Below are 14873 nucleotides of genomic sequence, written 5' to 3' on the forward strand. Positions count from 1 at the left end.
TTGATGCTGAAAGCTGATAAATGTGTGCATGTTTGAGATATTCGTGCGCACCTGAGTGTTTGTGCATGAGGAAGTAAGATGTCAAATGAGAAGAACTTCCATTTGCTGCCATGCTGTAATCCCATAAAACAGGGAGAATGTGTTCTTTAGGGTCAATGAACAGAATAGTGAAAGACAGAATAACATACACAGACAATACGTTGCTTTTCATCAGGCATTTGCAGGTTTTAGAGATTTCGCTAAAAGAAAAGAAAAAACTTAATAATAAGAGTGAATTTTTATGTAAGCCAATGCTGCCCTCTTGTGTAAGAGATGGGAACAGCAGAAAAATATAGAGGCTACCTGGTTAAAATCTCAAACATTAACAGAACTTTATTGAAGCATTACTTGTTATTTCTCTCTTTTATGTTGTAAAAATAGTGAAGTTGAACAAGCTAGTTAGTGTACCAGAACTTTTGTCAGTTAAATCAGGGGCACCCAAGTCCAGCTCTTGAGACCTACTATCCTGCCACTTAGACATGCAGGGCACTGGGTCCTGACGACCTGGACGGAGAAACACAGGACTGATGACTCAGCAGGATTTCTGCGTTTATCTTTAGTAGACTAGACCAGTGGTTCCCAACCTATCTTCCTTGGGGACCTCCTTCATGTAAATACTAAAAAGCCATGGACCCCTGCCAGACCTCGTGCTGAAACCATGCTGGTTTTCTGCTTACAAAAGTGAGATTCTCACCAGAAATGCTGTGTTCAGGCCGAGTCTTTCCATGAAGCCAAAGTTAAATTAACAACCTGTGGCCGTTCTTTCTGTTCTTAAAATAGGGACAATGTGTGGACATTAATCGTAATGGCTCTGAATGTTCAAAGATTTGGGGACCCCCTGTGCTCGTTGGGAGACCCCCTTATGGGGTCCCGGACCCCAGGTTGAGCACCACTGGACTAGGCTACTGGAACCTTATCCAGGCCTCCTTAAAGTCCTTCAGACATCTGCAGTTAGTCCAGAATGTTGCTGCTCTAGTCCTCGCAGAGACCAGGGACGTGGACCGTAGAACTCCAGTCTTTGCAGAGACCAGGGACGCGGACCGTAGAACTCCAGTCCTCGCAGAGACCAGGGACGCGGACCGTAGAACTCCAGTCTTTGCAGAGACCAGGGACGCGGACCGTAGAACTCCAGTCCTCGCTGAGACCAGGGACGCGGACCGTAGAACTCCAGTCTTCGCAGAGACCAGGGACGCGGACAGTAGAACTCCAGTCCGCGCTGAGACCAGGGACGCAGACCGTAGAACTCCAGTCTTCGCAGAGACCAGGGACGCGGACAGTAGAACTCCAGTCCTCGCTGAGACCAGGGACGTGGACCGTAGAACTCCAGTCCTCGCTGAGACCAGGGACGTGGACCGTAGAACTCCAGTCCTCGCAGAGACCAGGGACGCGGACCGTAGAACTCCAGTCCTCTCTGAGACCAGGGCCTTGGATCATCCATATGGAACAGTCCATATGGGTTTATTTTTACTTTTTCTGTAACTAGGGGGATGGTTTTGTATTGATACCAAACTTTTTAAACTTCCACATCAACCAATGACGTCATCTGACTTTAGGCTGTGGGAGGCTTTGCATTTCTAATTTCACTGATATGACAACTTTTTCATTATGGAAACATAACAAACCTTTTTTAAAAAAAGCTTTGGTAGTTTCATAGTAAACAAAGTATTTTTTTACATCTAAGAGAGCAATTAAAGACTCATTTATTTTCTTTATAACAGAAGTTGTAATCTGGAAATCACAGTTTCAACAGAATGTGCAGCCTTCAGAAAAATACCAGCATCTGTACTGTGCGTCTCCATTTTCCGCAACACTGAGCAAAGAGGATGGAGATGTTACCTAGGGAACCAGCCCAGGCAACAGAGTGAACCTTTCTAATAGAAAACAGTGATGGTTACCAAGTGGAAATAACTGAAGGTCAGATAGCTCCACCTCTCCTCATCGTCTGCTAGTTGATCACACGCTTTCTGTAACTTACATAATGCAGAACAATGGAAGAGTAAACAGTGAAAAACTTTGGATTTTTAACACATTTTATTTTTTTACATACATTTTTGTTAATCTGTAATATTTAATGTAGAAAAACATATTGGAGTGCACTCCATGTTGATAACAAGCAGTGCTACATTCATGAGATGGAAAGCATGGGGCCATTTGTTCCACCGAACAGAAAATCTCAGTTAGAGTGACTTCCGCCTGATGTGAGGATACTTCCCGCTCTGACGCAGCATTAAAACACTGGGGGAGGTCTGTGAGGAAACAGTGCAGGAGCTGCAGGAGACCTGGTCCACCCTGTAGGAGATGGAGTTGTAAAAGACAGGGTTGCTGTGACCACCTGTCTGGTCACAAACAGACTGAGAGGAGCTCCTGTAAACATCCAGGCCACAGCACATGCAGGAGAACAAGGCCCCGAGTCCGCTGGGTTCAGGAAGCTCAGAATGCTCAGATTTAAGAAGTAGGTGTTCCTCTGCATAAGGGAGGCTGATCCAGCTGGTGCCCGTCTCCATTGGAAGGGTAAGGGTGGACCGACTGCTGCGTCCCTCTTCACAAACTTTATATCTGACCGTAGACGTTTCTGCTCCAGCAGCGTCTGACGCCTCCCCATGTGACCCCTGCTCCTCTCCCCCTGCTTCAGTCCTCATATCAGATTTATCCGAGCTTACAGTGAGAAATCTCAACACCACCAGGTTGAGAAAGGCTCCAATAACTGTCAGGCCAACCAAAATGTACATGAAGCAAAAGGTCACATAGGGACGTTGCTTCTGCAGGGCATCGCTCTCCTTCAGGGCGACAAAATCCCCAAAGCCGATGGTGGTGAGGGTGATGAAGCAGTAGTAATACGCATTAAAGAAAGTCCAGTTCTCAAAATGGGAGAAGGCAGCAGCTCCAATGCATAGGGTGCTCATGCAGGACAGCAAACCCACAAGAACCATGTTTCCCATAGACACCTCTGTCCTTCTAAAACCCAGGCACTGCTTGCTTCTTTGCAGGAGGTACCGAACAAAAGTGTTGATCCTCTCGCCCAGGCTTTGGAACATAACCAGTGTCAGAGGAATGCCCAAGACTGCGTAAAACATACAGAAGGCCTTGCCAGCATCAGTGCGTGGGACAGCATGGCCGTAACCTACAAAGTCACGGTATGTTACAGGTTAAATATTGTCAGCTTTTACTGCATCAACTCTTTATAGTATATATATATACAGCTGCCTTGTACACTGCAAGGCTGAGATACTTGCACATTCAGTACAGATCAAATTACTTAGTGTGGTCAAGAAATAGAACAAAATGAGGGACAAACCAGTGAGACTGCTGAAACTGCCCGTCCTTTGTAAGAAGCTGAATCTATGAAAGTGTGTTAACAGAAGCTACTGATTATAAACACGCCTTCAGCACTACCAGGAAAACCTGCAACAATGAACATGCAAGCACGTTAAAGGTTAACTATTGGTTTTGGTATTAAAAAAAGCGTCTACTGCTCAGTTCAAAATCCACCTGTTCTCTGCTGCATTTGAATAGTTTTTATTTAAAAGTCCAAATCTGCATCTGTTTCTTAAAGCTTGAATTTTTAAACTTGATCGTGTTTTAAAACAGTTTTTATCTAATGTTTCTCTTTTGTTTTTCATTTTAAATTATGCTTCTTATTTTCTGATGTTTCATTGTCTCTGTAAAGCACTTTGAATCTTTCTGTCGCTGACTTGTGCTACAAATAAACTTTCCTTACTGCACAACTAAGGCCAAGGATACCTGCTTTTTAACCTCACATCCACACAGACAACCGGTTCCTTCATGAGCAGAACTGTTTACAAACTTGCTTGTTTACTATGTTACTGGAGGATTCCACTAGGGGGCGCAAAAGAACGCTCAAACTGATAGATGCTGACAAATTTGTAGGACGTAAACAAAACAATAAACAAGGTTACAATTTATATTTAGAATTTGGCAAATTTTGAGATCACAGCTGTAAAAAACACCAACAGCAGCATGATGCAGGTGGATGGTATTTAATATACATAAACCAAGCACGCTTTGTCCATTCTTCTGAACTTTCCAGCATTTTAATCATCGCCAGTCCTTTGACCTTAAATCTGTCAGATTGTCCCTGCAAGAACTTTTCTCACAAACACCTCAAACCAAAGCAAAATAGTGAGGCAGCCATGATACATGTAATTAAAATAAAAGACTTTCTGTTTCTGCTTTTGGAGGCTTCTGGAACAAAAGATGGATTCTGTAGTAACATAACAAGAAAAAGACATATTTTTTAGTTTTGATTTTTAAAAAAGAGCCTGCACAGGGAAAATTACACTGCACTGCTTAAAGTTAGTACACTTTATAAAAATTTTTAAGCTTCCCTTATTCCTCATTTCTATGGGGATATTTTGTACTCTATGAATTCTTAATAATTTTTAAAATGTAAAGACATGTATTTAAGAAAATTCAATAATAAACACTCAAACACTGGACATTTTGGTGTTTATATGTTCAGCAGCTGTACAGTGTGATTACACCATCAGGCCACTTTCCAAACCCGACTGTTAGCACACGACGTAACCAGCAGCTGAAACTGAGAGAAGCTAACAGCATTCTTCTCAGTTTGACTCAGGAATGTAATTCTCTGTACTTCTATAAAGCACTTTTTTATGTCCACCTTTAGAGAGCAACTTTAAAACGTTTGTCAACATAATAATTACATAAAATTTTGGTAAAATGTAAAACCCTTCAGCTTGAAGTCCCTGCACACTCACACGGGTGTTTCACTTATTCTGGCTAATTAAACAAATGCCAGATTGAAACTAAACAGTTTGAAACAATTATAATTAGTGACTGATTTATTTAAGGTTGTGTCCCTTATCTTCTAACTTTAGCTCAACCTGGAAATGCTGCTATGTTCTTGTTGTTGTTGTTGTTGTTGTTGTTTTTTTATTCTTTGGCTTTCGACCCAGTATGAGACTGTTCCTGTTTATTGTGCTGTGGTTTGTTTTATTTATTGTTTTTTGTTTTGTTTTTAATGTGTTTTAAAAACACTCAACAATTATTGTATTTTATTATTTATTTCCCTGTTATTTCCTGTATTTTTATGTGTTGCTTTGTCCATTTATGTACAAAACTTTGTTTCAACTGTGGCTGTTTTAAAGGGCTTTATAAATAAAGTTGAGTTGATTTTTCCCTTCAGATTATGGTTAAAAGACCCTTCTGGTCTTAATCCAAGCTTACTTTGAACAGGTTCCTTTTGTAGAATAAAAGTCTCATGAAAAGATATTTTAGTTACTAAAACCATCTCCTGTGCATTTTCTTCTAGAAAAAGTAGACATTGCAGTATTACTTGTTTTTTCATGTAAAAGTACATTTTTAACTGTTAATTAAGCTCATTTCAACTATTTTGTATCCAACTGCAACAATTAGTCCTGACGGATCATTCATGAACTACTTCGTTACTTTAGCTCCACCAGCTCACAGGGACCAGAACTAGGATGCATTTTAGTGGCTTAAAAAGGCCAGGTCATGTTTGCAAATGAGAACTGGTTCTCAAACATTTTTTACCTGGTTAAATAAAGGTTAAATAAAAAAAAAAGTGGCTTTTTATTTTTTATTAGTGATTTATGTTTTAAAATCTTGTTGTATTGCAGATTTCGACTACCTCTATTTATTCACTTTGGGACCAAAATGCCAGTTTCATGTGAACTAAACATCCAAATGATAAAAAACTTAATCGGGTAAACCTCAGCTTCTTTCAGTGGACATGGACTTAACTTTATTAACACTGGCTCCAGTCAAAGGCTTGCGGGACAACCAGGGATCTTTGGAGGACCCAAGGTTGGGAACCACTGCTCTGTTTAAAGACCAACAAACTGAATACACAACTTATCGTCTCAGAGCTGCCCTTCAAAAGACTTTTTAGTTAAACTTCTATTTTAGATATTAATGTCTTTATATTCTATATTCTATGTTTTATTCTACAGACGCTTTTCTTCAAAGCGACTTACATCTGAGAGAATTTAAAAAGGATGGGACATCATCATTAAGTGGTAGTCAGACTGGACCCAGGTGCCCTCATATAGGGCTAGAGGTGGTGCTTTTTTCTATAATATCATAGTACTTTGTTTAATTACATCATCATGATTTCATCGACATCATCTTCTTCAGTGATGAGTTGAGCCAAAGAGCTTTTTCATTCTGACAGTAGAAGAGTTAAGCTAAGTTAAGCTAAGTGCTTAACTCGTTTCACAGTTTTTATTATGACCATAATAACAACTTGTGAAACAAGCTGCAGCTGCCAGAGGTGATAAATTATTTACCTGACATTTGTATTATTGTCATGAAAAATCCCTCAAACCTGTTGAAGACTGTGCCACCAGTCATCATTTAGACTTGAATATCACTTCTTTATACTTTACAGTGAACGTAGTTAATTAGTTCTTTGCTAATAAATAAGTGGCTTTTCATATTTTCTTATTGGCCCCTCTTGGATGGTGTCCTGTGCGGCTCCTCTGCTAAACCCAGACAGGCAGTTTCAGCGCGCGTGCAGGTCAGAAACGAGGGAATTCTACTAAACTACAGTTTAGTCTACTTGCCAATCGTGGTGATAACAGTGATGGCAAAATAAAAAGCTCCGGGGAACTTCCACTGCCTGCCGCCGCGGTGCGGCTCCGACTGGAGGATCACCCTCTCCACCTCCCTGTAGTCATCCTCCATGAAGTCGTACTTTTTCTTCAGCTCCGCCAGCTTCTCCTCCAGCTCCTTCTTTCTCGCGCTCTCACTTCTGGACTCCAGCGCGTCGAAGACGGCGGCTCCGATGAGCAGGTAGAAAACGATGGAGAGGATGAGGGTGAGGGTCCTGATGTTCTGCGTCTTCATCCTCAACTCCGGAGTGCTCGCGCGCAGAGCGGAGACGGAGGGGGGAGGCTGCTGCACGCGCTGCGCTCATCCGCGGAGATGTGATGTCAGGGGCCCTTTGACCTGCCAGGACTGCGGCGGACGTGTGAACCGGTTCCTGTTGGAGCTACAGGTTGGATCAGCGTGTCTGAGGAAGGTGCACGAGCAACACCTGGCAGAGCTACACCGTTTTTATGAGCCAAATAAAAACATGACCTCTTTCACTGAACCTAAAGTTTTCTTTAGTCAGGGATCAGTTTAGTGATAGTACACTTTTTATTTCTTTGTGTTGAACCTTTTCAGTGAAAAACTGTGTTTAAAATGATATTTTTATTTCATTCACACATCCTCCAACATTCTGAGGTTTCATGGTGTTTAGATCAGATGAGTCTGGGCCTGAAAAATCTGGGTAAAGACAAATAAACAAGAGCCTGAGTGATTGTTCAAATTAAGGTCATGTCCACACAGAGATGGTTTGAGATGTAGGCACACTGGCCATATAGCAGCCGTCTAGCACCCCATGCTGGACGCTGTGAGGCATAAAAAAGAGCCCTGGCTGACAACATTTCCTTGCACTCTGTCAGATTCAGCTTTATTGTCTTTTTCTTCACATGTACAAAGGAATCGAGATTACATTTCCCACTGTCCTGCAGTGAAAACAGGACAGGACATTTCAACACTGAAGTAACCATTAAAAATAAAAATAAAAATTGCACAAGCACAACAAATATGTGAAAAAAAGAAAAACTGAGATTTTTGCAAACTGATAAAACTGCCAATAAAACGAATGCATCTGAAAATATCTAAAAAGCAAGGAAGCAAACTTCCAAAGCAATGTTCTCCTAATCAACTCAAACTATTGTTTTATCAGTAAAAAAAAACATTGCACAGTGATGATGAATAAAGTGTGAAGATGTAAGGCATGAACTGATCCTAAGGCTAACTGTAACAACTAATAAGGGGTTCACAGCGATTTGAAAGTAGCAGATACAACAAATATTAACAATACTCCCCAACACTCATGGTTTCTCATTGTTTGATTCACCTGGCCAGAGAGATGGGGGGGGGGGGGGTCTCAGGTAGAGGAATACTGACAGATGTCAACAACTCATCAAGAGCTCAGCTTTCAGGAAGTTTAGAAAAGAGGCAGAAAAGAAGTACAAGTAAAGACTTCTTAGGTCATGTTGGGGCTAAACACAAACAGCCAGTCCTCCATTTCCCTTGTTTTTCACCATTTCAGCCTACCTTACCCTACCAGGTGTGTTGGATCAGCAAAGCATCTAAAACCTGCAGCCCTGGAGAACCAGAGCTGGAGATTTCTGGTCTAGTGTTGTGGAAGATTAATAATATAAAGACTAAAAGGTAAAGAACCTGACACAAATCCTTGAGGCACACTCATTCATGTAACTGGAGCATCTACACGAACAAAATGACAAATGTAATGAAAGTCATGCCGTTTGTGATGAAAAATTACAATAAGAAAGTTTAGTGATAATGACGTCATAATTCATGGTTTAAAAGTCTTTACACAAGTCCAAAGAAAAAGTCCTGCCTCGTCAAGCCATGTTCCTACTCTTTCTGTAAAGTTCAAGGCGGCTGTTTCTGTGGAATAATTCTTCCTGAAGCTGATAGATAAAGCATGAACTGTACTTTTACAACAACAATACTCAGGTAGATAAACCTGCCAAAGTAGCATCCATTTAAACTCATCAAACCAGGTCACCTGTTACCTTTGCTGCCATCCAGGTGTGTTAAATGTTACTGCTTTCCTATTTTAATTCTCATTTGTCGCTTGTTAAAGATCATCAGGTCAAGTCTGAATGTTGTTAAAATGTTTGGTGGAAAGATGTTATCAAAATAGAATATTTAGGATTTAATAAGGGTTGTGTTTGAAGAGAATACTGCACACTTTCCCTCAGTGAAACATGGTAGCGGTAGTATCATGCAATAGGCCTTTATAGGCTGAAACTAGTGGCCACTTACAGAACATTTCATTCTGAGTTATGCCTGTTTATTCCGAGGAAAAATGTTTGGATGCCTGTACAAGAGCAACAGAAAATGCACCACATTAAAAATGCAGATCAGATCAAAATCCTGACTTTAACTCTGTAAAATGTTGGAAAGGACCTGAATGAAGTTAGTGTGAGGAAACCTAACTTTTCTGAGCTCAACCAACAGTTCCAGGGCACCTTTAGTTCTTGTTATTGCTGCACATTGTTCACACACCTGATACGAGGATCAATGGTTAATGTATGGATATCTACCAGATCATTTTCCTCAACAAATAAATGAGTAAAAAACATTTTTATATTTCTTATGGGTACAACTGATCCATTTGTTTTTGAGCGGCTTTAGATACAGCTTTTACTGGTCTTTCTGGATTCCAGTCTGTTGATGACTTTTCCTTGTCAAGCCTTCGTGTGAGGAGTGTTCATACTGCACCCAGCTGAAGTATATACACTGAGCAGCGAAGCAGAAGCTGGTGGCAGCACTGACCTTTATCAAGCACTCGGCAGCTGAACGATCCACCACCAAGCTGGTGTCATTACCTACACTCACACAGTCCAAATGGAAGACATGTTCTGTGCATGAGAGTCTCACAGAGCTTTTCGTGTTGTGTCTGTGGGGCTTTTGCTCGGTTTCATGCCAATTAGCTTCACAGCATTTCAGTGAGAAAATAGGCAGAGTGCTGTAACCTTGTGTTGCAGGTTATATCACTTTCATGTTCCGCATGAGACTCCATCTATCTCAGGAAGACAGTCCAATCTGCGGAAACTATTCATGCACCAAACAGGCCATAAACAGCCTGAGATCTATCATTAAAATTCACATTTATTGCCTCTGTTCTCTACAGAGCATATGGCTATCGCTGCGCTGTGAAACACCACAGGACCTTTATCTGCTTTAGTGAGAAATAATGAATCAAATGTTAACTGTGCAGCACTGAGACCAGCTGGAATTTTCAGTTTAATTATGGATGTTTGGAAGGAGTCTGTAAGAGATAACAAACATGTCAGAGACGCCATTTCAACACTACATCCAAATTCTAGCAGGTAAAAAAATATATAAAAGAATTTTATAAGTCATAAACAGACGCATGGGTTCATCAGTCATGAGCAATAACTAAAAAGAGACTTTGTCCAAAGGTTTCTGGACTTTAAAAGCTTCATTCATGAACTTAATAATCTGATGTTCTCATCTCATATCGGTCTGCTCCGTAGGATGGGTCATGCATCCTTTTATCTTCCACAGGAAGACATTAAGAGCAGGATGTCCACCGACTGGAGTCGAGAAATATACTGCAAACATGATGCTGTCTTCACACCAATAACAGAGATAACAACTCCTATAATGATCATGTAGTTCATAGACTCAGTGTATATAAGCATGAAAATTAAAAAAAAGGAAACGTTTAATTAAAGAATAAAAATAAAAGCGGTAAAAGCTTCACATAAAGGTCTCTGCTGAGTCACAGAGGGAAACAGGCTTTGCCTCCTTATTAACCAAAAGGGCACCGAACTGGTCGAGAAAAAGTTCTGCTGAGACACATGAAGGTTTTTATTGTTCTTACTTGAATCACTCTTTTCTCAAATGTCACAAACTGATATGAAATTTCATAAGAAAGTTTAACTGCTGTGTCCATATTTTTTTGGACAAATCGATTCTTTTGAACGGCTCTTTTAAATGAACGATTAGAAGAGTCTGTTGTTTGCAAACGGTTCGTTTTTATCTACAGCAGTGGCTCTCAAACTTTTTACAGTATGTACCACATGAGAAAATATCGAGCGCACCAAGTACCACCACCACTACATACAATAGCAAACATATTAAGCTATAACATACATAGCTATTAGCTATGGACAGTTCATAAAGGAACTGGGCTGCACGGTGGTGTGGTGGTTAGCACCACAGCCTCACAGCAAGAAGGTCGCTGGTTTGAATCTCAGCTGGAGGGGGAGGTTCGAACTTTGTGGCCTTTCTGTGTGGAGTCTGCATGTTCTCCCCGTGTATGCCTGGGTTCTCTCCAGGTTCTACAGCTGACTCGCACCGTTGTAGTTGTTTGTCCCCTATGTGTTGGCCCTGCAATGGACAGGTAACCTGTCCAGGTGTACCTGCCTCTCACCGGTAATGCTGGAATAGGCTCCAGCTTACCCGTGACCCTTAATGTTTAATAATTTTATTAAAAAATATTTATGACTTTCCTCTAAGTACCACCAAGAGGGCTCTCGCGTACCACTGGTGGTACACGTTCCACAGTTTGAGAATATAGGATCTACAGATTATCCGCGTTGCCTTCACGTCACAGGTGTGTGCTGTCCTGTGAGTCTGATGTCCAACATGCTGCATTCAGGCGATGCCCTGGCCTTCTTTACCTCCTGACATCAGGAAAATCAGCTCCATCCTCTTTTCAAATCCAACGATTCCAAATACAATTACTTCTGTTTTATTTTACATTCAAATCGAAATTTGAAGCCTTTAAATGTTTCTAGTCAAAAACCCAAGCCATCCAGATGATTTAATATCACATTATATACCACATATGAAATTTTGCCTGGAGCCCAAGACACCTTTGGAGTGGCCTCTGCAAAGCTATGAGCTATGTGAGTATTAGCTCATTCTAAATGTGATGCAGCAACACGTCTTTAAAAAGTTAAAAAAGAAGCAACAAAAGCTGGAAAAGTAACTAACTGGTACCGACCAGAAACACCTGGAGGAGCATTTGACAACTAATTAGGTTAAATGGCAACAGGTCAGCATCATGATAAAAGCAGCATTTCAGAGGCAGAGTCTCTCAGGTGTGATGTAATAATCAAATGTAAATGTATTAATTATAAAATGAAAACTAACTATAACTCCGGTAACAACTGAAACTAAATGATCAAACATCTGAAAAGAAGGAGGAAGATGCTTTTCTCTTTGTGGGAGTTGTTCATGCAGAAAGTTTCGTTTTTCTGTAAAAGGGATCGTAAGAGAAAGAGAAACTAACCCTCGACCTGCTTCTGTGTGATGAGGACTGTGTTCTGTTGCGTCCGCAAATACGCAATGTTTGCGCTTTTCTTTAGCACAATTTATCCCGCGTTTGGATGGTTATGGCGAAGACTGCCCATACTGTGGTGCTTCGTTACGAGAAAATGTCCGATACTGCTTAAATTTTCCAGATTGCCGCTTCTGTGGCGAAAAGGAGGCGGAAACGAGCCAGAGACAAGCGGCGAGAGCAACCCGTCTGTCGGACCTTATTCTGATGATGAGGAGGAGTCTCTCGGTGAGGAAGCCGGACAGAGAGGCCCGGACCCGGAGGCCCCCGGCCCGGACCCGGAGGCCCGCAGCCTGTGGACGAACTTTGGCAAAGACGCGCGTGAACATCGCGAGGAGCCCACGGAAGAGTTCTGTTGTGCCTATGATTCAACCTGGGAAAGCGAGGACCAGGACCCGATCCGGACTGTCAGGAGGACCAGGCATTCAGCAGGCTTTAGAAATGTAAGAAAAAGAAAAGAACCTGCAGCTTCTTTTTTAAATAGCTTCCCTCTCATGTCCCTTCTTCCTCCTTTCTTTGCTTTCCCACCGAAAATTCATTAGAATTGATCTGAATATATTTTATGCTTCAGGAGAGATTCAGGAGGTTTGAAAATGCTGCCAAAGACATGCAGAACTACAGACACGACTACCCGGTAAGCGAGACACACACAGCAAACCTGCTCTCTCCCAACTCAACACATAACAGATTATTCTGTTTCCCCACAGGGACAAAACAAGAAACAGTACCAGAGAAATCCAGCATCTGTACGTATACCCTTGTCTTAAAAATGGTGTTTGTTCAGTTTTTAAAAGTCTAAATGAAGTTTTTATTTCTTGAACAGGACAGAAAGCCCAATTTGAGCTTCTACACTGGAGAAACACACTCCTTACCAGATGGTAGGTCTGTTCCAGGAGTCCATGACACCAACTGGCTGTAAAAGGATCAATTTCATTTTACAGGGAGATTTCTGGTCTGTGTATGAGAAACACGTGATGGGTAATGATGTTTCGTAGAGCTACTATATGCTTTCTGCTCTGGGCGACACACTTCATGCTTCTCATGAAGGAGCTCAAAGTTCAGATCTCACAGATTAAAAAGGGTTCACGTTCAGAGTTCACCATTTTAGTTTTAAACAAGTTCAAAGTTGAGAACATTTAACATTTTTATCAGGAGTGAGAATGAAAGACTTGAGAAAGAAGAGGAAAAATGCAATGAAATCAGTTAAACTGGACTTTAAAATTCTATCACACAAAAGACGAAGACGTTTTTTTTTTTTGCCCAAACTTTATTGAGACAGGGATGCAAATTACAAGCAGTTCTGATGCTCGTGTGGCCACTATAGATGCATCCAGTGGTGGACATGGGTCAGTCTGACCAGCTTCCTTGCACCTCTGTGGGAAGGTCCTGACCTCTGCAGGCACTTTTCCTTTGCTGTCTGATATCCCCACCTCATGCCAGGAGCCACTGTAAAGATATCCTGTTTTTCCTTCACCTGCCAGTGGTCATAAAGCTGAAGCAGATCCGTGTTTAGTAGCTGATTACCTCACGGTGACTTGTGCTTTTATTTTGATCAGGTGTCTTTATACGTGATTTCCACAAAAAATGGCACGGCGATTACGACTCACTGGAGCGTGTGCACACCTTCATTCAGTGGTAAGCTTGTCCCTGATCACAGATGTGAAGTAAAACCTTCAGTTCCAGCCTGTAACTAGTTTTCTGATCGAAGGTTGTTCCCACTGCAAGAGCCAGGGGTGAACTATGAAGCCAGCACGCTGACAAAAGAGGAAATCAAGGTAACCTGGTGAAAGATAACTAATGAACCGATTCTGTAAAACAGCTTTAAAAATATTTGACCAAATCTCTGAATTTCTTTCAGGAATTTTGTGAAAACCCAACTGCCCAGAGCAATCTGCTCAAGTCTTATAAGCTCATGCTGGACTTCTATGGCATTGAGCTGGTTAATGAGACAACAGGTGACGTAAAGAGAGCCAAGAACTGGAGAGAGAGATTTGACAACCTTAACAGGTAAAACCTCTGCTTTTTAACAAAATATTCAAATACGTTGAAATATTCTTTTATCTTTTTACTCTTTTGTGTTTTCCTCAGTCACACACACAACAACCTGCGCATCACCCGCATCCTGAAGTGTCTGGGAACCCTGGGATACCCTCACTACCAAGCCCCTCTGGTCCACTTCTTCCTGGAAGAGACTCTCGTCCACCGAGAGCTTCCAAAGGTCAAAGAGAGCGTCCTCAACTACTTCGTGTTCGCTGTCCTCAATAAGAGCGAGCGCAAGGACCTCATCCAGTTTGCCTATAAGCACTACTTTCCCAGAGAGGAGTTCGTGTGGTGCCCGAGGAGAATCCAGAAGATGTGGTCGAGTAAAAGGGTCTTCAACGTGTGATGAATGGAGGACTTTACTACTTTACACTGTGAGGCTCAGGATGAAGAAACAACGGTTCACGTGTCCTGCTTTTGAATTTACTGATCAAGTTAAAGCAAGTTTTAAGTGAGCGTTTAAATCCTTCACGCTTTGCAGCAATCCAGTGTAGTTTTTTCATTTCCATGTTTTGTCGGGTTTTTTTTTGTCTTGCATTAAACAGAATAAATATATGTAACTTTTTTGTTTTTGGGTTTAAATTTGCACCTTTTGTTGTGATCTTTTATTTCAGTTGTGTTTATCGTTTGGCAAGTTTATTTGTACATCACACTTCATGTAAAAGACAATTCAAAGTGCTCGAGATAAAACTTTACAAGTATTACAGCGGGTGCATTAAAGCAATAAAAAAGTACAAAAGAAACAAATTAAAATTGAGATGTTGCAAAAATCCTACAATGTAAAATAAAAGCAGCAACAGTCTAGATCAGTTAACAGATACGCTGCAGGTTTAATGAGAAAAGCCATGTTCTTAATCTGGATTTCAAAGTTTCTACATCTGGTGACAGTTTT

General features: G+C 41.2%; 2 protein-coding genes across 2 annotated transcripts; one reads left to right on the forward strand and one right to left on the reverse strand.

Annotated features, from left to right (window-relative positions):
- Positions 1 to 2196: 2196 nt before the first annotated feature.
- LOC121637047 (potassium channel subfamily K member 15-like) lies at positions 2197 to 7070 on the reverse strand. Its single transcript, XM_041980944.1, has 3 exons — positions 6606 to 7070; positions 2601 to 3160; positions 2197 to 2468 (listed from the first exon to the last, which is right to left on the reverse strand). The coding sequence occupies exons 1-3, from the start codon at positions 6886 to 6888 to the stop codon at positions 2217 to 2219; spliced, it is 1095 nt and encodes a 364-aa protein (XP_041836878.1). The 5' UTR covers positions 6889 to 7070; the 3' UTR covers positions 2197 to 2216.
- Positions 7071 to 11690: 4620 nt separating this feature from the next.
- On the forward strand, positions 11691 to 14528 carry LOC121637435 (opioid growth factor receptor-like). The gene is made up of 8 exons (XM_041981613.1): positions 11691 to 12384; positions 12513 to 12575; positions 12649 to 12687; positions 12765 to 12819; positions 13498 to 13576; positions 13650 to 13716; positions 13800 to 13948; positions 14030 to 14528. Exons 1-8 carry the CDS (start codon positions 11914 to 11916, stop codon positions 14325 to 14327), a joined length of 1221 nt encoding a protein of 406 aa, XP_041837547.1. The 5' UTR covers positions 11691 to 11913; the 3' UTR covers positions 14328 to 14528.
- The last annotated feature ends 345 nt before the right edge of the window (positions 14529 to 14873 follow it).

The sequence above is a fragment of the Melanotaenia boesemani genome, chromosome 3, assembly GCF_017639745.1.
Source record: "Melanotaenia boesemani isolate fMelBoe1 chromosome 3, fMelBoe1.pri, whole genome shotgun sequence".
NCBI lineage: Eukaryota > Metazoa > Chordata > Actinopteri > Atheriniformes > Melanotaeniidae > Melanotaenia > Melanotaenia boesemani.

Excerpts from the sequence above, each read along its gene's own strand:
- LOC121637047 (XM_041980944.1), bottom strand. The coding sequence starts at position 6,888 with ATGAAGACGCAGAACATCAGGACCCTCACCCTCATCCTCTCCATCGTT. Across the intron at positions 3,161-6,605 it reads CACTGTTATCACCACGATTG|GTTACGGCCATGCTGTCCCA; the intron begins GCAAGTAGACTA and ends GTGACTTTGTAG. Across the intron at positions 2,469-2,600 it reads CTGGAGCAGAAACGTCTACG|CTTCCTGAACCCAGCGGACT; the intron begins GTCAGATATAAA and ends GAGCATTCTGAG.
- LOC121637435 (XM_041981613.1), top strand. The coding sequence starts at position 11,914 with ATGAGGACTGTGTTCTGTTGCGTCCGCAAATACGCAATGTTTGCGCTT. Across the intron at positions 12,820-13,497 it reads AACACACTCCTTACCAGATG|GTGTCTTTATACGTGATTTC; the intron begins GTAGGTCTGTTC and ends TATTTTGATCAG. Across the intron at positions 13,717-13,799 it reads TGACAAAAGAGGAAATCAAG|GAATTTTGTGAAAACCCAAC; the intron begins GTAACCTGGTGA and ends AATTTCTTTCAG.